General features: G+C 37.7%; 1 protein-coding gene across 3 annotated transcripts in view; it reads right to left on the reverse strand.

Moving 5' to 3' along the window:
* Nucleotides 1-27016, reverse strand: part of tspan9a (tetraspanin 9a) — a 324934-nt gene that overhangs the window by 27790 nt on the left and 270128 nt on the right. For all 3 annotated transcript variants that reach the window (XM_067420224.1, XM_067420225.1, XM_067420223.1), the window contains 2 exons: nucleotides 10893-11084; nucleotides 6640-6714 (listed from right to left, as the gene is read on the reverse strand). In XM_067420224.1, coding sequence (XP_067276325.1) covers nucleotides 6640-6714; nucleotides 10893-11084 — 267 coding nt within the window. The remainder of the gene's footprint in view (nucleotides 1-6639; nucleotides 6715-10892; nucleotides 11085-27016) is intronic.

A 27016-nucleotide genomic window follows, 5' to 3' on the forward strand; every position in this document is an offset into this window, starting at 1 on the left:
ACCCTATATTCCAAATCTTCTGAAGCCATACAATAGGTTGGTGTGACTCATTGCTTGGCTTTCCTCATAAGAATTTGCAAGAGTTCATGAGGGAAATGAGTTGGGATCACATAAATCAGTTGATCCAGTTCATAAAATAGGTCTGAATGATTTGTTGATTAATCAAACTTTTTTTGTTCTCAAGTTCAACTCACTGACTCAACGATGAGCTGCTACTCTTTGAAATTTGTAATTGTTCTATAAACCATCAGGAAACAGCGGTGAGATGTACATACTAGACCCTACTCTGAAGTAGTTGAGATTCTTCTAAACGTGACATCTAAACACATCTCTTAAGGATGCAGAATAATAGGATTTTTTTTTTTTTTTTGTAATTGCTTAATTAATTTGTAATCGCGATTAGAAATTCGATTAATTGTGCAGCAGAGACTCTACATGGTATTTGTCATGTTAAATAAAGTTCTTTGTTTGGCTTATTTATTGTTGTTATGTAAGGGATAATGTACACCCAGCCGGTTGTTATCGCAGAATAAACCCCAACAGAGTGATCAGGACCCCAATGCGTTTGTGTAAGAAATATATACATATTTAAAACGTTTAAAGTAAACCCGCCTTAAAGTCTTCCATTGTAACCCATGCCGGTTAAGTATTTAACAGCCACAAGATGGCACCAGAGAGCCAACAACAGCATTAAGCAGTAGTACCCGGATGAGCGGTGTGTTATGCAATTTTGGCAGTTGTTACCTGGGAATAACATACCGCTTGAATGCGCGATTGACCAATCAGAATCAAATATTTCACAGAGCCATGTAATAAGAAGTTATAACCATTAATAAGGAAGCGTATGCAGTTAATAGAGCTCCACTCTCAATACACTGTACATAGCGCTTTTTGTGGCGATTGAATAAATTGTTGCAGCTACGCACTAGTATTTGGAAAAATACATATTGTACACAAATTTAAAACCGGTATACCGGTTCATCTCAGTGCCCAGCATTAGTTAATAGTAACTGAATTTTCATTCTGGGATGAACTCTCTCATTAACAAACATTTGCACTTTGGAAATAATGTTCCATTAGCACAAATGAAAGCCTCCTGATGTAAGTGCCTGTCATGGGATGGTAATTTCCAGCCCAGATGATGGGCCAGACTCTTGATCAGCAAGGGAAAGTCTGGCCATGCTGCGAGCTGGCAAGATACGCACAGTGTGGGACCTACTGTCACGCCGTCAGGTGCTTTGAAACCTGGCATGGAGTCCTTAGAAACCCTGGCTGACCGCCCCACCGGATCAGGTACTTTACAAGACGCATTTGCTGCGTTAAGCTCATGAAGCGGAAAATGACTGTTTATATAATCAAGCCTGATGTAAATCATTTTAACACGGGCACATTGTTGGTTTGTTTAACGCGAGTAAATGGGTTTAATTCAGAGCCAAAATCAGCCAGTAAACAAGCAACCACAATAATGCCACCCCTTGAGATCACAAGCTTTACACTCCCAGAATTACCTTGCAAATAACAGGAAACACAATAGAGACCAGTGTTTTGTGCAACTAAATTATGATACAAGTTTGGGGACCTTTAAAATGGTACCTGGAGTTTTTACTTCTCATCAAAAAGCAGTCTCAATCCATCCGCTGCACATGTGGGTCGCTATTCATTTTTAGAGCATCCCTAATTGTGTCGGTTTTACTCATGTAATGGCATAGCATTAGAGGCTGAAAACTGTTAGTCATCTATGGATTAAACCGTAACCACAGCTAAGGAGGCGAAAGTGTGCAGTAATGCTCCTCATCCGTCTCTGTAAGTCTATCCGAAAAATCGCGCTACTGTGCTTCCCCCCTTTTCAAACCAGCTAATATGGCTTCATTTGGCCGCCATCCGGCGGCACACACGCTGGAATGAGGTCATGAGCGTAAAGACTGATACTCTAATCTAGTGCCTAGCCTTCGCCATCTGCTGCAGTCAGATGGTGGGTCATTGCAGGGCCCACGTGTGTTCTTTAATCCACAGCGTACATGCACGCTCAGTGAGGTGAAGACCTACTATACCTTTGTTTCTCCAACATGCTAGCAGGAGGGAAGCATCTTGATGAGATAGAGGATGGCAAAAAACATCACTACTGAAACTACACCTCTCAAATTATAAAATTACAGATAGATTGGAATTTTGTAAATTTGACATTTACTTTCGTGTGGAATATTTATACACTTACACATATATCAGTCACAAACTGTATTTCTTATTCTCATAAAATGGTTTAAGAACAGTTTTGCTGCTTAATATTTACAGTCCATGGAAACGATGATATTTTTGGGGGGATTCTCTTAATAAAAACATCAAAAGAAAAGCATTTATGTGAAATAGATGTTCTTCTAACAATGAGAGAGTTTTTAATGTCATTTTTGATCCATTTAATAAAAGGAAATATTTAATATACACTATACACTAATATACACTACACACCTGAGGTGGATAATTTTTCCGCTTACACTACGGTTACCAAACCTCAAGTCATCGATCCGATTATATATTTGAAGGGATTCGTCCGGATTTTGTACTCAAATCACTATTGTGTGTAGGACTATTTCTTCCGCGTCTCATCCAACTGCTCTTTTGCTAGTTCCGAAACATCATTTTAAAGCTTGTAACGGAGGCTTGAGCCATCAATAGCATTTTACTGCAGTTATTAGAGAGAGAGAGAGAGAGAGAGAGAGAGAGAGAGAGAGAGAGGGAGAGAGCTTTTGTGAGTTAGGCTACCTCTGTGCGTCTCTAAACAACGCTGTTATTACCTCGCTAGTGAAAACATGTCATGTGTAGCCTTTGAGTTGATTTATGTTTTTTTTTTTTATTCCTGTAATCTCCATTATAACTAGTAACTATGCGAAGCGATACGGAACTGTAATGCGGTCAAGAGAGCTGCCTGGAACTACGTTTGCATATATATATATATATATATATATATATATATATATATATATATATATATATATAGTCTTGTTCAAAATAATAGCAGTACAATGTGACTAACCAGAATAATCAAGGTTTTTCGTATATTTTTTTTATTGCTACGTGGCAAACAAGTTACCAGTAGGTTCAGTAGATTTTCAGAAAACAAATGAGACCCAGCATTCATGATATGCACGCTCTTAAGGCTGTGCAATTGGGCAATTAGTTGAATTAGTTGAAAGGGGTGTGTTCAAAAAAATAGCAGTGTGGCATTCAATCACTGAGGTCATCAATTTTGTGAAGAAACAGGTGTGAATCAGGTGGCCCCTATTTAAGGATGAAGCCAACACTTGTTGAACATGCATTTGAAAGCTGAGGAAAATGGGTCGTTCAAGACATTGTTCAGAAGAACAGCGTACTTTGATTAAAAAGTTGATTAGAGAGGGGAAAACCTATAAAGAGGTGCAAAAAATGATAGGCTGTTAAGCTAAAATGATCTCCAATGCCTTAAAATGGAGAGCAAAACCAGAGAGACGTGGAAGAAAACGGAAGACAACCATCAAAATGGATAGAAGAATAACCAGAATGGCAAAGGCTCAGCCAATGATCACCTCCAGGATGATCAAAGACAGTCTGGAGTTACCTGTAAGTACTGTGACAGTTAGAAGACGTCTGTGTGAAGCTAATCTATTTTCAAGAATCCCCCGCAAAGTCCCTCTGTTAAAAAAAAGGCATGTGCAGAAGAGGTTACAATTTGCCAAAGAACACATCAACTGGCCTAAAGAGAAATGGAGGAACATTTTGTGGACTGATGAGAGTAAAATTGTTCTTTTTGGGTCCAAGGGCCACAGGCAGTTTGTGAGACGACCCCCAAACTCTGAATTCAAGCCACAGTACACAGTGAAGACAGTGAAGCATGGAGGTGCAAGCATCATGATATGGGCATGTTTCTCCTACTATGGTGTTGGGCCTATTTATCGCATACCAGGGATCATGGATCAGTTTGCATATGTTAAAATACTTGAAGATGTCATGTTGCCCTATGCTGAAGAGGACATGCCCTTGAAATGGTTGTTTCAACAAGACAATGACCCAAAACACACTAGTAAACGGGCAAAGTCTTGGTTCCAAACCAACAAAATTAATGTTATGGAGTGGCCAGCCCAATCTCCAGACCTTAATCCAATTGAGAACTTGTGGGGTGATATCAAAAATGCTGTTTCTGAAACAAAACCAAGAAATGTGAATGAATTGTGGAATGTTGTTAAAGAATCATGGAGTGGAATAACAGCTGAGAGGTGCCACAAGTTGGTTGACTCCATGCCACACAGATGTCAAGCAGTTTTAAAAAACTGTGGTCATACAACTAAATATTAGTTTAGTGATTCACAGGATTGCTAAATCCCAGAAAAAAAAAAATGTTTGTACAAAATAGTTTTGAGTTTGTACAGTCAAAGGTAGACACTGCTATTTTTTTGAACACACCCCTTTCAACTAATTGCCCAATTGCACAGCCTTAAGAGCGTGCATATCATGAATGCTGGGTCTCATTTGTTTTCTGAGAATCTACTGAACCTACTGGTAACTTGTTTGCCACGTAGCAATAAAAAATATACTAAAAACCTTGATTATTCTGGTTAGTCACATTGTACTGCTATTATTTTGAACAAGACTGTGTATATATATATATATATATATATATATATATATATATATATATATATATATATATATATATATATATATATATATAATATAAATTATGCAAATATTTCTTACATATTTACATTAATGTGTGTATATTCAAATATACATAATTATTTATTCATTTTTTAAATCCCATGTCTAAAGCTCAAATTTTATTTCCATATTTTTTTATAGCTCTGTTTCCCTGCCTAGTACTAACGAAGCCAAATATTTAGCTTTAATATTGTGGTTTGCATTTGCAGAATGAGCATGCTTTCATACATTGTGCCAGCATGCCTTTTTACCTTAGATGTGATAATGACTGCCTTGTGATTTGGAGATCAAATAATGGAGTCAATTAAACATTCCTCTGATCGCTCACGCCATTCTGTGTGAATGGAGTGTGAGGTTTTGAGTGAAGGGAGTACCCCTGCTGCCCAGTTCATGTGGTGGAGAAATGAAAGAGACGTGCTCACAGCCCTGTGCAGTTGATAAAAACCTCTATATCTCATCTTCCCTCTCTTCTCTCTGAAGTACCTCCCTCATCACTGTGTGTTAAAGGTCATAGTGGTATCTTATATCGGTAGTGCGAGCAACATCAATATGTGACTGGGATGGTCTCAAAATGGTATTTAAAGACTAATACATGTTGGGTACACTGTTTTCTGTCTAGCTTACTTCATACGAAGGTACAACCTTGATTCTTCACACAATAAAGAGATAGAAACGGTATTCAGAAACAAACTGAATACAAAAAGGAGCAAGTAGAGAAATAAGTTTTATGCTTGAAAAAAAATTCTGTTCATATTGCTACTAAAATGCAGTCTCGGTTTGAGGTCAACGGCAGAGTGTGAGTTACACGCTTCGATAAGACAACCAGGCAGTTCTCGTACCTTGGAGATAGGCAGATCCTAATCTCTAAATGGATTGTGGGTAAGTGAATTACTTTAACTTCCACAGAGAGCGTGGCAAACGGAGTGAATAATGAACCACCCAGAAATCCTTGACGGGACTTAACACCTCCTAGTATCCTGCCATACTTTTGGGAAGCGCCCTTGAAAAGGAGACTGTACAGTGCACCTTTTAAAGCATATGTTCAGTGACACTTGTGACTTTATCAAAGAGGAAACGGGACATCTAAGTGCTCTGGGTGGGTAGTAATACGCCATGATCTGTATGGTGTCAAAAGGTCAGATTGCCCTGATTTAGACATTCCAGTTGGCACAGTATCACTTCCAGTTGTGTGCCTGTGCGGTGCTCTGAAGGCCATGAGAAAGAGCCTGACCACTGCGGCAGGTGGAAGGATTGACCGAGAAAGAGATCAGTGGCAATTACTTGGTGACAACTGGCCAGGATTAGGCCTTGTTGTGTTGGGTGACCTCTGACTTTTGAGAGCTCCTCTGGTGATGAAAACTCTTAACCTACACTGCCAAAGACAAGAGGGGCGGCTGTTCTTTAAAAGAGCCCGCTGACCTTATTTAGCTGGAAAATGGGATACGCATACAGTTTACCTGATAATGGGTTTTCATCCATGTGTTTTATGAACATTTTATGGGATATTACATAAAAAAGGTTGGTGGAAACAACAAAATTACATTAAAATACATTAAAAATGTATCTGCTCACTCGAGGTGGATCATTTTTTGTCATGAAAGAGACGTGCATGAAATACAATGAAAATCAGTTGCAGAATCAATTATTGATGTATATGCAGCTATGGGGAAAAGGATTATGGACCGATACGATTTCATGTGGGTGGGGCTACTCAAAAATGTTCTGCTGCTCATTTGCTTAGGACGAAAAGGAAGATTTGCATATCAGTGATTTTATTCGTTTGATGATTTACATTATACCGTGTTAGGATAAGCAATTGTGTGGGACATTTCCAATTTTTGTCCGCCAGGCAAAATTAAATCCTTAGAAATCTCCACTAATTAGAGATTAGATTTGTGAGGGAATACAGTAAAATAATTTCCAGAATATATAATCGGTGAATAGACTTACCTTGTCAGAGTAGACGAAGAAAAGAATGAGCAAAATCAACTCAGCCAGCAGAATAATCAGCAAGACAATGAAGAACTGCAGAAAGAAAATACAAAAAAAAAAAAGTAAGTTAGTGATACTAATGAGAGGGATGCACATAGGGAAAGACCTGTCTGAATGAATCATCTTGGCTTTCTGTACTCACTCACTCTCTCACTCACATTCTATTTCACTTCTTCAGCTAAATATTTACACAGCCTTCCACACAGCATGCGCCTGTCAGCCAGTAAACATTATTTCGCTGAGTGCTTGATACACTTTCCAGTCATTGCCTGATGACCGTTCCTGTCAAAGTCCATCTGAAACACAGATTCTGGGCCATCTGAAAGCCTTTAAGACACTTGTTTATCGAACCTTGACATTGACAGGTCTGCAAAATAAGTTTCCTTCCTCCATTAGAGGAGGACGAGAGCGATTGTGTTGTCTACGTGTGGCCTCGCCAACCGCTGAATGACAATCTGTGTATATGTCTTCCATGACTTTACTCGCTGGTACAGCCATATGGGGTATGTAAATAGGGCAAAGTTGAAGGAATGGATGTGAAGACTGCAAAAGCTTTGAAGGTTCTTCCTTCCTAGACCTCTGGGGTAAGAAAGCGCTACACCACATCCAGGAACATGGGGCCGGATGCTTAGATCTCAAACCCAAAAATGTGAAAACCATTCTCTGATGTCTCACTCTCCTTCAGAGCTGGGGACAGTGTATATACAGCACAGATAGCGAAATCTAAAGGTCAGGCCATTCGAAATTACGCAGGTCCTATCTAATAGGCATTTAGGGAACTGTTGGAACTGGAGATTGACATTAAAAAGTAAAGATATGGAGGAATATGGTGATGATGATTCTGGGTTTGACAAAGTTATGAATTCTCTAAGTGTCTCCTTCACTTCAACTAAATGAAAGTTTTTAGTTTTTTTTTTTTTTTTTAAAGAAAGGCACAGTATGTAACTCACTGCTAGAGGTTGCATTATTCAAAACTATAGCAGGTGTAAGCTACGCCTTTGTTATAGTTTTGAATATGCGACCTCTAGCAGATGACATTGTGAAGGATTGTGGAATGATGGGAGTTGTCATCTTCATGACTACGGCTGATGGAAATAAATCCGACAGGACTCACAAATCATGCTCATGAATGAGGTAATGAAATACGTTTTATAGTCATTACCAGAGCTGGACAGTAACAGAGAACAATTACTTGAGTACAGTACTTAAGTACAGTTTTGAGGGATCTGTACTTTTAATCGATTATCATTTTTGGGGAGTACTCATGACTTTACTCATGTACATTTGAGCTGCAAACATTGTACTCTTAACTCCACCACATTTCTATCCATAACCTCGGAAACCTTCCATTTGTTGTTTCCCTATCAAACAGGATTGGATTGTGCAGGCGCCACTGATTGGGACAGCCTATCAGCAATCACCTTCCGGTTTCTGCCGAAGTCAACTTCAGGGTCAGATTTCGATAAGAGACGAAACAATGGATGAAGACGCAGCAGGTCCATCCTGGGAATATGCCAAACCCGTGATGTTCTTGAGTATGCCGTGTGTTTAAAACAGTCAAGTATTCTTGTCTAAAACTCATCTAGGGAATTTGATTCACTCATAAATTTATATTTCTTGAAGTTATCTTTAGCTACAGAATAATTGCGGTCCATGACGGATGTAGAAACAGCAACAGAGTAGCTTGCTAGCTACTACAACTACTACTTCCACCGTGTAGAAAGTAGTAGTTGACAGGTGCCATGATGCCATTGACAGACAACGCAATGAGGAAGGACGTCATACTGGTTAAAAATGCAAATGTCTCTGGATTTAAAGATTGTTGGAAACATTTGGTACACATAATGCAAGTACACAAGTGAACAAAATATATAACACTTTGCTAGTGGTTTTTGGATATTTGAATGCAAAAATCTTACATATTGTGCCTTTAGTTACAGTAAAGAAAATCATGAACAAAATGCTCATTTGGAATCATTTGTGGAAGTCCACAAGTTAACACACAGATAACACATTATTCACCCCCCCCCCCCCCAAAAAAAAAAAAAAAAAAAAAAAAAAAACGGTGACAGATACATGATTCATTCCTGTAAATGACAGACAAAAAACTCATGACGAGCGACAACCAAATTAGCGGAATGATTGGTGAAAGTGAGAATGAGAGTAAAGTCAAAAAGAAAGAATAAAGAGTCAAAGGGGAAAAACAGAGAGGCATGTGGTTTAACTCAAGTTTGGATCAAAAGCCTTTGAGGCCGATGAGGAGACTTATTTGGCAATGCAGATATAATTAACAAACCTCTCTGGTAACAGTTTACTTTAAGCCTGTATGTATTATATAAAGTATTCATAAGGAATAAAATAGTCCACTTCACATCCTGACAGGGCTTATTTTGGGATAATGACTGGCCGGCTGTACATTATCCCACTTTTTGAGAAGGGTCCAGCTGGGGCTTGGGCGTTCCAGTGATGAAACAAAAACGCTTATTGGGCGTTCATGGTAGCGTCTCATCGACCAATCACGATGAGTTTCTCAAGGCGTGATTTTTTCCCCCCCAAACCAGTTCAGCGGAAATGCCCTGCAACTGATTCTAAACATTTAATTTGGCCATGTCAATCACAATAACGATTGCCTACACCCAACCCTGATCCATAACCCTACCCATGAAAAGAAACAATCTGCGTTTTTATATTTACATTTTCGTTTATAAATCCATTTACATTTTGGAGACACACACACACACAAACATAATGGTTCATTTCGGCAAAGACATACACGCGGCATCACGCACACACATAATGGTTCGTTTAAGCGTAGACATACACGTGGATAGCTCAAAATACGTACAGATAACAGGCCACTTGACTTTAGAAAGTGACGTGTATGTTTACGCAAAGTCATGATGTCATGTTGCAGGATGCTAGATCTTATTTTGAAGCTTCTGTTTGAGAAAAACTAACTAGCGGCGAATGTTGAACATGCTAATCCGGATGTTGACAGCTAGCAGTTCAGCAGAAGAGGTGAAGAAGAAGAAGGGGGCGTTCCAGTCTTTGAAAACAGAAACCCCCACCCGCGCGATAACACCCATTTGTGGCCGCAGTTGGAGGATATTTTCTTTTTACACAGCTACTAAATAATGTTGATTTAGCTGAAATTGTTTTATGTGTGAAGAGACTGTAACTCAATACAAGAGAAATTAAACCATCTGAAACAGTCGGATAGAAATTGTGCCTTTTGCAAAAAATATTTGTATAACAGAAAATAAAGCATTTTTAATATATTTTATTCATATCTCATATCTTCTTAATGTGCTTTAACCCTTAAATGCGTGAATGTTTCGCCATAATTACTATATATTTGTAATAATGTATACTCTGTTAGTTTTGGAGTTTGGAAGGGTTCAGTTTGAGCAGATGTTTTATACCATCATCACTGTCCTCATCAGAGCTCATTTCCCAGTACATTCAGCATCTGGCTTATATTCACCATCTCAAACATATTCTCAAAACTATTATTTTAAATCAATAGTTTGATTTAGCTGACAGCTTCTTTATCAGATCCACCAACAAGTGACAGTCATATTGCATTGTGTTCAGTGCTTGCTTTGCTGTAAATCTCTGAGCCATTTCCTATTCTTTTGTTTTCTGCCTGCGGTGACTATGAGTGAAACATCATTTCATCATTGTGTTTCAGACATTGTGGAATGAAGGTGAATTGCACTTATTCAGTCATCAAAGACTCTTACTGTTGTGCAGAAAAAAAATAATACAGTGTTACACACATCGGGTCCTTAGCGACCTATACAATTTTTGTGCCAAAAAAATGCACTCTTTTAAAATTGTTTTTATTTTTTATATTGTTTAAAATTAATTGACTGAGGGATACTAAGAAGGTATATGTCTAACTTTAAAAAATCAGGAGGAGGAGGGGGGTAGTGAATGATGTCCTGGGTCGCTATAAGACCCGAGGTATGAGTTCATGTAATTTCTTATGCATTGCACACTAACACATAACTATGAATTAATATTATAATGTATACTATGATTGTAGTTAAATTATTCTTAAGAGCATACAACTGATTATAAAGTATGATATTTTTAAGGCATTTAGAATACCTTAATTGCATTATATTTTTTTTCTGTACTTGCAACAGGTCTGGTACTGTCTTTTTACACTACAGGAATGTAAAAGTGTGTAGGCGTGGCATACTCACGCTCAAAAGCAGGCACTTGTTTTCCTTGATGGCACCCAGGCAACCGAGGAAGCCTGTCACCATGACGATGGCGCCTATGGCGATGACCATGTTGGCAGCAGAGAGGGAGGGGAAGGAGGGGGAGAAGGTGGCGAAGCTGCCTTGAGACACAGACAGCCAGATTCCAACTCCCAGCAGCCCACAGCCACACAACTGCAGAGAGAAAAAAAAAACAGATTATGAGATATTGATGCATTCTGGAACGATGATTCAATGAGAAACGCTGTTGTTCTGAAAAGCAACATTCATTATGCGCCACAAAAATGAACTGGAATGTAGCTTTCCATATGTGGCAAAAGCATTTCATACTTTTTTATTGAAGTCTACATGGGTCCAAAAAAAAAAAAAAAAACTTCAGCAGATTAGTACAGTGGATTTTGATACTGTAACAAGGTCCTCTAGGGGGCGCACACACCACGAAAACATGTCCCTTGAGGGCCACAGTCATTTTTAATAGAACACAGACTGTCCATTGACATTTGTGTGCAGACACAAGAGTCCAGCTGCGGTGGCTTATGTGAAGTGTTTATAGAGGCTTCTGATTGACAACGCTGAGAGGAGAGGCTGTTTTCCTCATCAATCTGTGATAAGGGCACAAAATGATGCCTGCAGAATTGACAAGGAAGGAACGGCTGACATTTCCGTCGCTGTTATTGGAATATCCAAAGCAATCTCCTTGTGAATAAGGAATCGCACCCAGCACAGATAAATTGACAGGCGGCACACGGCAAATCAAAAAGCATCAAGAATGTCTTCACAGTGTGAATGCATTTGTCGCTGAAGTGTTAGCATGTTTGACAACCGACCAGCAGTGCAACAGCAATAAAAGCAAAACCAGCAGTTGCGTCCTCGATTTTTTGATTAAGGTAAATAATTAACCGCTTTTACATTCGCTCTTGAGCATAAACAGGCTGGTTAACTGTATTGCCTGACAATGCCTTTGAGATTGAAGAAGCAAACTTGATGACAGGAGGGGATTTGGGTAAGAGACGGAATGAAACAAATTCCATCAGTCATGATGGTTGAAATTATCAGCACGCTCTTCTGCCGCGAACCTTTCCCACAACGGGCGAGATAAAGAACACTGTGGGAGAGAGAGTTTGTGTGTATCTCACACTTGGCAGGTTAAAAGTGGGCCCTGGTGCTCTGTTTCGTGAGGGGAGCACTTTAGCCTGAGGGTGAGGGCCATTTTTAATGCCCTGGGTGGTGAGAAACGGCTCTGCACTGATGTAACATGCAGAACTCGATGTATCAATGTCCACGCTATGAAACAGCAAAACCTTAAAATAAAGTGTATATGTGTAGTGTGTATATATATATATATATATATATATATATATATATATATATATATATATATAGCCCGTCACCATGACGATGGAATGTGGCGATGTGTGTATATATATATATATATATATATATATATATATATATATATATATATATATATATATATATATATAGTACACTGTAATGTAATAGTGCACTTATATGCACATATACACACAGTTGTGACCACAAACCAGTCATAAGTCGCACGGTTATATTTTTGGCAATAGGCCCATACATTGTATGGGTCAAAATTATCAATTTTTATTTTATGCCAAAAATCAATACGATATTAAACGTGCAGTATGCAACTTTTGGCCACTAGGGGTCACTCATTCAAAATAATAACAACTGACGTACTTTGATGACGTCGGGAAAGTGCGTGGGCTTATGGGAGTTGTTGTCATTATTGCCACTGTCAACCAGCGAATCTGGCATCTCCAGCAGAAAACATGTTCACTGACAAGGTAATTGATTGTTATATTACATCTCTATTATTGTTAAGTTTATTTACGGCTTTTCACTTTATGTAATGTCAATCTAATGAAATAGCAGCAAGCTACCGTTACTTAACAAACTTATCAGTAACGTTAGATAATGTGCGAGACAGAATGTTGTGCGAGCGGTCGCTATGTCAACATACCTATAAGTTGGTAGGCTATGTTGACATATTAACCGCGCATCATAATTTGAGTTACTCAAATTATAGATATATTGACATGGCATCCGCGATTGTCGAACATTCTGTATATCAACTGTTCAATAAGGAAATAAATTTCAATTTAGTTTATCATTACCAACATAAAACATAGTAAATGAGAGAACCAGCACCAGCAATACGTTGTTCATAGGAACACGCGCTGTGTCGCTCCCCACGTTCATCAATCATTCTAATAAACATTTATTTTGGAACTCAGAGATATATGAATAAGTAGATCATTATTAAATCGATATTATATGTAGCTAGTATTAACATATGATAAAAGTGACGGTCACCTTATATTAATTGACCAAGATAGTGGCATATTACCTTATGAAGCTAACGTTACTTCTCCAGCTACATATAAAACCAATAATAGCTAGTCCATCTGCGTTTTACACATGACATCATCGTGTCACCAAATATACGGATAGAAATATACTTTTGAATCAGTTTTAAAAAAAAATAGCTGTTTCAGTCTCCAAAAACACAGAATCCGCCTGTTTGAAAAGCCGATACAATACAAAATGTATACGTATTCAGCTAAACTCGTCTCAATGTGGTCAAGATCGCTTTGCAATATGCAAACATACAGCATGTTATGATTATATGATTATTATGTTAGCTGAATGGTTACTTAAATGACCTGTTTATTAAAACGCAAGCGAGATCAGCATCTCTCTGCAGTCCGAGCTTGTCACGAAGATTTCGCCATCTTTCAAAGGCTTCTCCAAGGTTTACACGTCTCTTGCTTCTTCTACTGTCCCAAAATCTTCTCGGGTCATTTTTTTCACCCTTACGTTTGCGCTTTGTTGAGCTGGCAAAACGTACAGGCAAAGAGTAGTCATGATCCATTATCATACAGACTTTTTTATACGGGGGTTCCCCTTATACTGTCAGTGTTCCTCTTTGAGTTTGGCGGTTCCGCCGAGTTCCGCAGGAAGCAAGACGCAAACGTGGATATGACGTGAAAGACTGGCGACATAACGGAAATAAAGACACGGTCCGTGTCTTCGAATTAAAATATTAATTTCTCTGGATTTAGAAGTTAATTGGAACTGTCGGGATAATGTAAACACACAACTTTAAAAAATATATAACATAGATATAGTGATCTTTTATATTTTTAATGCTGAAACATTACATATTGTGCCTTTAAGTAAAGATCATGTTTCATGAAGATAGTACATTTCCTACCATGATTATATCAAAAATGTAATATTATTAGTAATATGTGTTGCTAAGAACAGCATTTGTTGGAAATTGATTTTTGTAAATGTTTAGATCAATTTAATGGATTATTACAATATAAATATAATATATAAATATGTACCTATTTATAGAGAAAATGAAATAAAATGACTAAAATAATAATAATATATTTAATGTATATATTTTACATTTATGAAAGAAATTACTTTTCACAATCCAGTCCTTTCAAAATACATAAACACCGTCCTACATTTTTCTCCTCATTAAATATTCTGTTTCACTTGCTACATTATGTTGCAACAATATACCACAAAGCTCATTAGCATTTAAAATAGGAGCATATTTATCACTAGAAGTTTGCCGGAGCTCCATATTTCTTTATGGGAATGCACAATTGAGGGTTAAGCTAACAAACTAATCTACATTTAACAACACCGTTTTTCAAATCACTAAGCCATTTCGTGTCCATCCATCATGCAGAATTTATATGTGTAACAGTGACTGAAGGTCATTAGGATTGTCATGGTCCTACAGCCTCAGCACTGCTTAAATCCTCGAACGCTTATGGAGTCAGAGCACGCCTGGAAACATCGACCATGCTGCTCACCGGCCCCTCCGACCATTCTTCAGGCTGTGTGTAATTTTAACTCATTTACCTCATTTGTAAAACCTCTCCTGTGATTGAAATGGGAGCCTGTGCCATCACATCAAAAAATCGAGGATGAACCAGAGGTGAAACGCAGGGGCAGAATGCGAGAGAACACATTAGAGGGGGAAAAAAGACAGGGGTCGGGGTGCAGCACAGAGGGAAAGAAAGTAAAAAGTGTACTCTACACTATAGCAAAGTCCTGAAAGCCCAGGAAAAAGACGCCAGTGGGGTGAGGTGAGTGCCTCATAATGGTGCATTAGCAGTGTGTGCCTCATCACATACAGTAAATGGAGGCTTTGTTCTTCTCAAATGAGTCTCAGATGAGAAAAAAAAAAGGATGAGAGAAAGAGACTGGAAGATTCGGGCCTCTCAGTTCTGTCTTGTTTTGGAACAACTCACTGGACAGACTTAATAATTTAACACCCAACTGAGCTCAGCACTCCAATAACCTTTTTTTGACTTTTCTCTTCATAGTATTTTTAAGATCTCTTAAAAAAACACAGAGGAAGACATCAACAAATCAATGACGCTGCATTTAATGATGTCAAATCTCTTATGTTGAAATAAAGTGGAAGGTCGTGTGCAGTTAGGACTGTTGAGAGGAAAAGATACACAAAAACAACAAAGAAAAACAGGTAGTAAAAATCTACAACTGCATTTCACCTAAGTTTACTAAGATATTAAGGGGAAATTACCTGTTACATTTCATGTGAAAATGTAGATTCTCTTAACCGCCTGATCTGCTTAAAACAGCTTAAGTTATTTACCCAGCAGTCTTCCACACTTGTACTGTGGACAGTTACATTATTTGTTTATATAGGGATCTTATACATTTTCCATGTCAAAATTACATACTTTTCAAGACTCAATTTCCAAACATCTCTGTAGATTTTCAGACCATATTTAACATAAATAGTTCACACACCATTACTTTTAGCTTTGTATTTAGTATATAGTACAGTCATCTCTAAATAGTTGTTTTTATTTTAATTTTTTATCTCCTTTAAGTGACAACATACACTATAGTACGAGAAGTATTGGGACACCCCTCTAAATCTTTGAATTCAATCACTTCGATGACCACAGGTGTATAAAATCAACCACCTAGTCATGCAGACACTTCTACAAACATTTGTTTAAAAAAAACGGGTTGCTCTCAGGAGCTCAGTAAATCCAAGCGTGGTACCATGTGCAATAAGTCCATTGAAATTTTCTCACTACTAAATATTCCACGGTCAACTGTTAGTGGTATTATAAAAAAGTGTTTGGGAACAACAGCAACTCAGCCACAAATAGTAATAGGCCATGTAAAAATCACAGAGCAGGGTCAGCACATGCTGAGGCACACAGTGTGCAGAAGCCGCCAATTTTCTGCAGAGTCAGTTCTACAGACCTCCAAACTTCAGGTGGCCTTTATATTAGCCTTTAGACAAGAACAGTGCATACAGAGCTTCATGAAATGAGTTTCCACGGCCAAGCAACTGCATCCAACACTTTGAATTGCACTCGGTGATACTTGGATGCAGTTGCTTGGCCGTGGAAACCAAATCAAAGTTTCAAGCATGCATTCTATCACTGGACTCTAGGGCAGACGAGATGCTTCTCTGTCTGGCAATCCGATGGATGAGTCTGGGTTTGACAGTTGCCAGGAGAACAGTACTTGCCTGACTGCATTGTGTTAAGTTTGGTAGAGGAGGAATTATGGTGTAGGGTTGTTTTCCAGGGGTTGGGCATGGCCCCTTAGTTCCAGTAAAAGGAACTCTTAATGCTTCAGCAAACCAAGGCATTTTGGACTTTTTCATGGTCCCAATTTTGTGGGAACAGTTTAGGGATGGCCCGTTCCTGTTCCAACATGACTGCGCACAAGTTCACAAAGCAAGGTCCATAAAGACATGGATGAGCGAATTTGGTGTGGAGAAACTTGACTGGCCTCCACAGAGTCCTGACCTTTAACCCAAAAGAACACCTTTGGGATGAATTAGAGCGGAGACTGCAAGCCAGGACTTCTCATCCAACAGCAGTGTCTGACCTCACAAATGTGCTTCTAGAAGAATGGTCAAAAATTCCCATAAAAAGGGTGTTCAATATTTGCCATTTATTAGAGCAGTACGTCATATTTCAAGGACTCCGTTCTGGTTTAACGCATACTCTGTGGCGGCCTAAAAACATACTGCGAAATGGGCTGTTGGCACAATAGGCAGTGCATTGTCCTATATGCTAAGTTTAATGGTTTCTCGTGCACACATGAAAGTCTGTATTTTTTTATTTTTTTTTCCTGAGGTCCTTTTTAGAGGCTTTGTAATGGTGATAAGAAAATAATGAGAAGAAACCCAAAACACTTCTAACCTGCATTGCATAATGAAAATGTACACCTTGAATTCATTCATCTTGTAAATTAAGTTTATTTTCATAAAAAAACAAAAAAAAATACTCTTATAGTCTGAAAATGAATTTTTCCCCCCATACTCTGCTTTTTTCCAACTGCAAAGGAACCCTGTTTATAGTTTGTATGCGCATTATATTACTTTTTTCACATAGAAATATGGTTGTATATGGTATTTATTCATATTCACTTTTAAATAAATAAATAAGAATGAGTGATGCTTACATTGCTGTATTGGAGATGGAGGTGTCAGTCACAATTCAAGCTAAAGCTGGAGGCTCAGACACTGCTTCAACACTCCTTTGCACTGGTATTTCACTGCTTCCTGAATATGTGTGGGAGAAGCCTTGCATCTCAGTGTCAAAGCAAAATTTTCAACAGATGCGCTTCACTGGATTAGAAGCGACATGCAAATATGCCTAAGTATATCAATGTGCTTCAAGATTCAAGTGGATGTGCACGTTTGGCTCTCTATATGGCGAGTGTTTGTTTTAAAAAGCACTGCTATATTTACAGCGGCACAACTCTAACGCTTAAGCTGCTGCTGCAGTTGAAAAGCAACATGGCAGTTTGCAGACTCCTCAGTAAACAAAGTGTCTCCGAAAGGACATTTATCATGGGAAGCCTGTCTCACAATGCTGTGCCCAACTTGCTGCGCCTTAAGCAGAGCCCCTGAGGAATAAACACTGGATGGTTAAACACGCTGCCTTTCACCTTATATTTCTCACAGGATAAAGAGAACACCGAGTGTGTAATTTTAAAAAGATGAAATAGATGGTTTTGAAGGTTTAGGAGGAGAGCTTCTTGGATTTTATATCAAAGAACACGAGGGCTGGAGCTTTAAGAGACAACTCAATTCAACTGGATAAATGGAGTTTGCAGAGAGGCACGTGGCTTAAACTGAAGGTCAGTGTAATTGAAACCGTGGAAAGGGTTCTTCAGGAAAGCCGAGGAGCCGAACAAGAAACTTATCCATCACTCTGACCACTTTATCAACAGCAGCAGAAACATGCTCACTCACACGCAGTCATGCAACTTCAATCTTATTGCAGTCCAATGATGGACGTGACTCACGCAGCCTCTAGAATGCGGGTCGCCTATATGTGTATGCATCCGCTGAGAAAGAGCGATTAACCTTTTTATGCTCTGCCTCAGAAGGGGGTCAAAGTGTGTGTGTCCAGCAAACCAGCCTTAATGAGAGGCTATATCACCCTGACCCTCTCGTCTTCCCGATTTATTAGGACATGGAAGCCCTGGAGTAACTCAAAACTGTATGAATGTGTGTTTTTTAAGGACTTTCCAGAAGAACATTTCAGAAATGTTCCAGGCTCAAAACAGGTTAAACTTTATCAACACTGCTGTTGTTTAACAAATAAAAGTCAAATGATTACAATTTAATTCAATAAGTATTATGTCATATATTAGTGCTGTTAATCGATAAAAAACCTAAACTAAATAAGTGTTTTATTTTTCCTGTAATTGATCACACCAAACATTTTTTATATAAGTGACAATATACTAGGGCAGCCAAAATATGACCAAAAAAATATGATGCAACGATAATTGTAATATTAATTATATTAATATGCGCGTGCGTGCGTGCGTGCGTGCGTGCCTACATACAGTGCCTTGTGAAAGTATTCGGCCCCCTTGAACTTTATGAACTTTTGCCACATTTCAGGCTTCAAACAAAGATATAAACTGTAATTTTATGTGAAGAATCAACAACAAATGGGACACAGTCATGAAGTGGAAATTTATTGGGTATTTCAAACTTTTTTAACAAATCAAAAACTGAAAAATTGCAAAATTGGGCGTGCAAAATGATTCGGCCCCTTTACTTTCAGTGCAGCAAACTCTCTCCAGAAGTTCAGTGAGGATCTCTGAATGATCCAATGTTGACCTAAATGACTAATGATGATAAAAAGAATCCACCTGTGTGTAATAATGTCTCCGTATAAATGAACCTGCACTGTGATGGTCTCAGAGGTCCGTTTAAAGCGCAGAGAGCATCATGAAGAACAAGGAACACACCAGGCAGGTCCGAGATACTGTTGTGGAGAAGTTTAAAGCTGGATTTGGATACAAAAAGATTTCCCAAGCTTTAAACATCCCAAGGAGCACTGTGCAAGCGATAATATTCAAATGGAAGGAGTATAAGACCACTGCATATCTACCAAGACCTGGCCGTCCCTCTAAACTTTCAGCTCATACAAGGAGAAGACTGATCAGAGATGCAGCCAAGAGGCCCATGATCACTCTGGATGAACTACAGGGATCTACAGCTGAGGTGGGAGACTCTATCCATAGGACAACAATCAGTCGTATACTGAACAAATCTGGCCTTTATGGAAGAGTTGCAAGGAGAAAGCCATTTCTTAAAGATATCCATAAAAAGTGTTGTTTAAAGTTTGCCACAAGCCAGAAGGTGCTCTGGTCAGATGAAACCAAAATTGAACTTTTTGGCAACAATGCAAAACGTTATGTTTGGCGTAAAAGCAACACAGCTCATCTCCCTGAACACACCATCCCCACTGTCAAACATGGTGGTGGCAGCATCATAGTTTGGGCCTGCTTTTCTTCAGGAGGGACAGGGAAGATGGTTAAAATTGATGGGAAGATGGATGGAGCCCAATAAAGGACCATTCTGGAAGAAAACCTGATGGAGTCTGCAAAAGACCTGAGCCTGGGACGGAGATTTGTCTTCCAACAAGACAATGATCCAAAACATAAAGCAAAATCTACAATGGAACGGTTCAAAAATAAACATATCCAGGTGTTAGAATGGCCAAGTCAAAGTCCAGGCCTGAATCCAATCGAGAATCTGTGGAAAGAACTGAAAACTGCTGTTCACAAACGCTCTCCATCCAACCTCACTGAGCTCGAGCTGTTCTGCAAGGAGGAATGGGCAAAAATTTCAGTCTCTCGATGTGCAAAACTGATAAAGACATACCCCAAGCGACTTACAGCTGTAATTGCAGCAAAAGGTGGCGCTACAAAGTATTAACTTAAAAGGGCCGAATAATTTTGCACGCCCAATTTTTCAGTTTTTGATTTGTTATATTTAGTTCCACTTCATGATTGTGTCCCACTTGTTGTTGATTCTTCAAAAATAATTACAGTTTTATATCTTTATGTTTGAAGCCTGAAATGTGGCAAAAGGTCGCAAAGTTCAAGGGGGCCGAATACTTTCGCAAGACACTATATATAGATATATTTTTGAAAGTACAGAATTTCATGTAATATGAGATCATAAAAGCTGCATGAGCAATAACAAAAGATTTATATACATTAAATATAAATAAATAATACAATTGTGTATTTATAAAATAAAGAGCAAAATGCAGTTTAAAATGGGGGCATATTACATCTCAGGACAAGTCAACTTACATTAGTCAAAGAAGCTCTTGATAGAGCTTAACTTGCATTGAACCTGGAACCTTTTCAAGAAACAGGTGGCTTTAAAATAGAAGTCCATGGTATACTGATAAAGGTTAGAGAAGCCAAGACTTAAGCTAAAGCCTAGACTTAACTTAAGCTAAACATCCTGATTCGCTTTAAACAAACATGTTTTTTTTTTTTTTTTTTTATTCTCCTGTGTGGGACATTAATAACCTTCTTCATTCGAGGTTGATAAAAAAAATAAAATAAAGAAATAAAGAGGGTGAGATAAAGAAATAGAGGGAGATTGAGAAAAATTAAGAGAGTTTCACCGCCTCAAGGGTGGCGGGCCTCTCTTTAAGAAGCCAGATTGCTGTCATTGATTTTACACTAAAATAAAACAGTCTATTGTAATGAAGACATAAAGGCTGGTATGCACTCAGCACCAAGAAGGAAATGATACCCCATCACTGAACGGCCCCATCCTGCTCAAATGACCGCTGGCCCTTTATTGCTGGAATAGACTGCAGAGAGTCCCTTGCATCAGGTAATATAGCTTTAAATCACATTAATGGATGTAAGTATACTCTTTGTACAGAAAGACCCAAGTCTTGTAATGTCTCAGTGATAACTGGGATATTTAATTAACTTGATATGGTATCAATTTAAAAGATTCAAACATGTCTTTAATAGCAGATCAGATGTAGCAAATGAAACCGTCAATCTCTGCCTTTCATTGGTTAAGCCACTGCCATCCATCTTAGAGAATAAGTCATGAATGGATACTAAAAGAAGCCAAGTCTAAATAATCAAATATCTCATGTGAGCAGACAAAACATACAGTATTTAGCTTGAGAGGATGAGATATAAACAACGTTCAACCATTTATCTTCTATAATAGCAAAGCTTCCCACACGTTTCTAAATAGTCATACACAGGGGCAGGGCCATGTACAGACATTTTGAGAGGCAGTGGTGCAAACTAAAAAAAAGGGGCATTTAAGGGGGTTGAGTATATCATCAAACCTTTTACAATCATATTGTAAATGCAATTGTTTGACACCAAGGGCATGGGTTCGATTCCATGGGAATGCATGATCTAATACGTTCACTTCATTGTAAGTCCCTTTAGATAAAAGCATCTGCCAAATGCATAAACAAATGCAAATAGAATGTTAAACTATATCTGAATGGGTCAGAATCTGCTGTCCTCTAAATTAAGAACTAGTCAAAAAAAGAAGGTTCCAAAACTTCCCAAGAGGTCAAATTCCCAGCAGGTCAATCAGAATGGATCATAACTTTCTATTTAAAATTTAACGGACTGAAGCCCTCTAAACCAGCCCAAACCTTCAGAAAACAAAACCAAGAATGATGGGTCCAAATTGTTGCTCTTCAGAGGGTTGCCCTTCAGCTACGTTGGGCAATTATTGAAGAATTAATGAGCACCACAACATCCTGTCGTCTCTGTCATGAAGAAAACTGTGAATGTTCTCCGCTTTCCAGCCTAGACAACTTAATCCGTCTCCCATGGCTCCTTACATGAGTGGTTTTAGTAAACTAATAAAAAAAAAAAAACAGCTGTAAACAGTCATGACAAATTCACATTGTCTTTGCTTTCGACAAAACCCCCCGTTGCTTCAACAAAGTACATTCTGTCCCCCCACGGTGAAGAAGAGAGTCGGGTCTTCTGTCACAGTGTCTCAAAGAGAAGCTTGATGGTGAATAATGCAGCGGAACTGTGGGAAAAATGTACCGCTGAAGAGAATCAGTGGTGAGCCTTTAAAAGCTGACAGATGCGCTGTAGAAGATTAAACAGGAATACTTACAGTTTAAAGTTTCATACAGGAAGATAAAACTGAGTGAAATGACATGTCACAAAGACAGAAAATTGCTTTGTGCCAATTTTAAACAAATTAAAAAGCAGCTTGAGAGCTTTTGTGTATGTGTTCAATGACATTGAATTTCAAAAACTAGTTATAACAGGAAAAATACATGTTTCCAAAGCCAGTTTGATTGAAGAAGCAGCTTGGTACTTTCAACATTTATCTCACATCTGGCATTAAATGGGCTCAACGACTCAAAATCAATCACAACATCTCAGCCAATCAGCAGCCAGCTCTCTCGGCTGCCACCTGCCACCACGACTCACTTTCTCACAGTGGAGGATGAGACAGAATGGGAATTGGAGCAAGAGGGGGAAAAGATACTGTTGGCTAATTTGTGCTGCTCTGCTCCACAGATTTCTGGCAGCTCAACAGAATACTTGCGAGGACTACAGGCTCTTTAATTATTGATTGGAATTAGGATCGAGGAGATGAATGTAGAAGATGAGGGATGAAACGTGTGATAAAGGAAAACATACAGATCCACTAACCGTCAATGGCTCATCTGAATTTACCACAGCTCCAGCCAAGTTGTAGAAGCATCTCAAGGAATGTTCAGTGGAAACAGGATGTACCTCAGCTCAATTTTGAGTGTGATGGTACACGTGAAATACATTTATTTTTTATACATTTGCAAAGATTTCAAACAAACTTCTTTCACGTTGTTCTCACGTTTGTAGAATTGAGGATAAAAAATATGTTACAAATTTTAGGTCAGTAAGATTTATTAAATTTATACATTTATTTAGCAAGGATGTATTCAATTGTTGTAAAGACATTTATAGTTTCAAAAGACTAATATTCAATGAAAAATGTATCACAGATTCCATATAAATATTAAAGGTGCACTATGTAGTATTTTTGCAGTAAAATATCCCAAAAACACTAGGCCAGTGTTATATATTTTGTTCAGTTGAGATCTTATTCCAAATTTTACCAACTATTTATAAATTGTGAGAAAATCTCTATTTTAACCAAGGAGCTGGGTGTCCTTCAGTTTCTGGTTTTATTTGGCAGAAACGCTTTACTCTTAGCAGTGTACAACAAATGTCAAACGTTATAATTTTAAACACACTTGAATGTATCTAATATGATAAACAGAGCAGCGTTAACTCATACTCATAACTAGAAAATTGGAGAGAGCGCCGCCGACTGTGTCCCGTCATAATTAAAAAAGTCCCGTTGCTCATGAATGTTCGGCAACAAATCGCTCCAGGGGCAGTGCTCAGCTCCACAACACTCGGTCCTGCTCTGCTTCATACTACAGTAACTTTAATAACCGAATCCATGAACATGATTTCTGCCCGAGTCCTAGCCCGATTATTTTCCACTGGCTGTGAGGTAAAGACCACATGTCCCAAGATTCTGCGCTCAAACTTGACGTCATCAAACGGACGGAAAAGTTACATATTGTAGCTTTAAGCAGCACAAATGTTTTTTAACATTGATAATAATGAGAAAGGTTCTTAAACACCAAATCAAAATTTCAGAATGATTTCTGAAGGATCATGTGACATTAAAGACTTGAGTCATGGCGACTAAAAATTAAGCATCGCCATTGCTGGACTAAATTATATTTTACAATATATTCAAATAGAAAAGTTATTTTGAACTGAAATAATATTAGAATTTTTTTGCAGCCTTAGAAAATGGGAAAAAAAGAAAGAAAAAAAAGTAGCCTGTAAAAAATGACAGATCCAAAACGTTTGAACGGTAGTGTACATCTTATGACTATCAAAACAATCCTAGAAGCTGTAGATGAGATAATTAAAAAAAAGAAAGCTTGTGTTTATTTCAAATTAAATAAAAATAAATCCATAAATGACACAATAAACAAGAAATAATCTTTATTATCCCATCACGGCCTCATAAAATAAATATTGACACTGCAGGTGCGCTTCTATCGCTCTCCTCATTAGTATGTCGCTTTGGATAAAAGCGTTTGCTAAATTATTAAATGTAAATATAAACTTTAAAAAGCTTTGAACACACCAGTCAAAATGGCTCTGCATGGCCATAAGCCCACCAGTCCAAATGCCACGAGAGTTATAAAGCTTTTGTTCCCAAAGACAAACAGATGTTGATGCTCTAGGCAAATAAACAGCAAACATTATGTTGTCCGGCCTTAAAAAGGCTGCACTCCCATCGCAGGAAGAGACACAGGCATGGACAACCAGAGGGGATGTTCCACATCCAGCACAATTACAGAGCTGAAATAATGGCATTTACTCTACAAGTCCTCAACTCTCTATAGTAGGGGAGAGCAGGGATGGTTGGCACACTTTTCACTCTCTGTCCTTCTCAGACCTCCTATATAGGTTAACATATTGTAAACAGGTTAAAGGTCAAGATCTCAGCTAATACAACAGATACATTCAATTTTCTGTAATGGCATTTTTTTTTTATCTCTGTCACTTTTCTGAATAAGAGACAAACCTCAGCCAAATGTCTTTATAAAGATTTATTTCTTGCAAAAAGAGACAAACCTCAGCCAAATGTCTTTATAAAGATTTATTTCTTGCAAAAAGAGCCACAGTCAACACAGTCATCAGTGCCTGTATTGAGTGTGAACTGAACACATAACAGAAGTCACAATCTCTTATATGCCCATTGTCAAAACAATTCCTCTCAGTAGTTTTCCACACATGGTAAGAGTGATGAAAGCGCACAAATGGCTCCTGTAAATTCAAACAAATGTCTAAATAATCAATCTTCTTCATGTTACAATTTTTCCACCAGAGATACACAAATGATTCCTACTAGGGATGCACAATACCATTTTTCAGAACCGCTCCGATCCAAATTCTAAGTAGCGCTCGATACCAATGCAGTTTTGTAAAAAAATAAATAAAATCAATGTAGAATTTATACCTCAGTGTGCTGAACTGATAACACTCCTTTGTGTGTTAAACTAAATCCTTATAAAAAAATAAAAAAAATTATATATATATATATATATATAATAAATAAAAAATAAAAATTATTTATTTTTAAATTATTTATAAAAATAAATTACAATCTCTGGCAAAAATTCTACAATTAATACAATTATTGTGCACAATAATTGTATAACATCTAACCATTAGTGAAAAAAAAGCATTTAGTGGGAAACAAATAAAAGTGAATAAGTAGCTCTAAATCTGGTAAAATGTTACACAATGTAAAATACGTTGTAAAAAAACTAGTATATATATATATATATATATATATATATATATATATATATATATATATATATATATATATATATATATATATATATATATATATATATATATATATATATATATATATATATAAAAATAGGGCCTGTATACTAAGAAATTAAAATATTTTTATTTTAAACGTATAGCACAGCTTTTTAATGAGGCAGCAACACATTATAGATAGGGCAGAACAAGAAAGGCTATTAATAATCTGTCAAAGTGCAAAAGTATTATAATACGAAACGCTCCAATACAGAGCTGTACATCCCGTGCCTTTGTCATGTCATTGTGCCTTTTCTTTTAACAGTTTAATATTCCATTTATGGTGCATGTGAAGAACAATACAATTCCTAGTCCAGTGTTGTGATCTAACAGACAGCCAGTAGAAAGTAACATGATTTAGAAACCGCAATTTACGTTACTCCAGAAAGATAAAGCCATGTAATGGAAAACTACCCACCGTTAACTATCAAGCATAATGCCAGGAACATTGAATCATCTTGGAGAGTTTCATCGTGTTGACTGTCGTAATCGAACGCAATACAGTTTGAAAGCTGAATGGAGAATGACTGACAGCCGCAGCGGAGGAAACTTGAATTTTAATGTCTTACGTATTCATTTTTACCTCATATTAAACTAGGGAATGGCTTCAGAACACTTAATATAGTGCACGAAGAAGAGTTGATGATGCTTTATAATGTTGTTGTGCCTTTTGTGGGGGACTGGGCCTTAACAATAACACAGAATATTATACACGCAGTATCAGATCTGGAACGCTCCTGTCTGAATAATACCCGATACGGTTAATAATTGCGGTATTGGAGTTGGCACATGCAATGGGGTTGGTTGGCACAGATACTAGTTACAAAGAATTGTGTATGAGTGGCACTGAAGTCTTTTGCTGTGCTCCTAATATTTCTGTTGAGGCTAACCAATGCAACAAATTGTAAAAAAAAACAAAAACAAAAAAAAACTATTTTGTGTTTTTAGTTATATATACATAGTATATATTATAAAGCCTGAATCCCTCCACAACCCATTTGCATTAAAAATTTAAATGCCATTAGATACAGTAGCAATAACAAGAGACTTCAGAATTTTAAATGATACCAGTAAGTGGCAGCTGAAATAAAGTCAAAATAGAAAACCCACACGGATAGAGTGAGAACTATTTCTTCAACAACGCGATAGGGACATGGAACATGGACAAGTTTTCTTGGATTTTTGCAGTGAGATAATGACTATATGTGTAGCAACAACAGTAAAAGTTTCTTGTGAGTTTAGATGTCGACCCTTAGTGCTTAAACCGTGTTAACCCCTCAACAACCTGTATGAAATCAATC

This window comes from Pseudorasbora parva, chromosome 16 (assembly GCF_024679245.1).
Source record: "Pseudorasbora parva isolate DD20220531a chromosome 16, ASM2467924v1, whole genome shotgun sequence".
Taxonomy (NCBI): domain Eukaryota; kingdom Metazoa; phylum Chordata; class Actinopteri; order Cypriniformes; family Gobionidae; genus Pseudorasbora; species Pseudorasbora parva.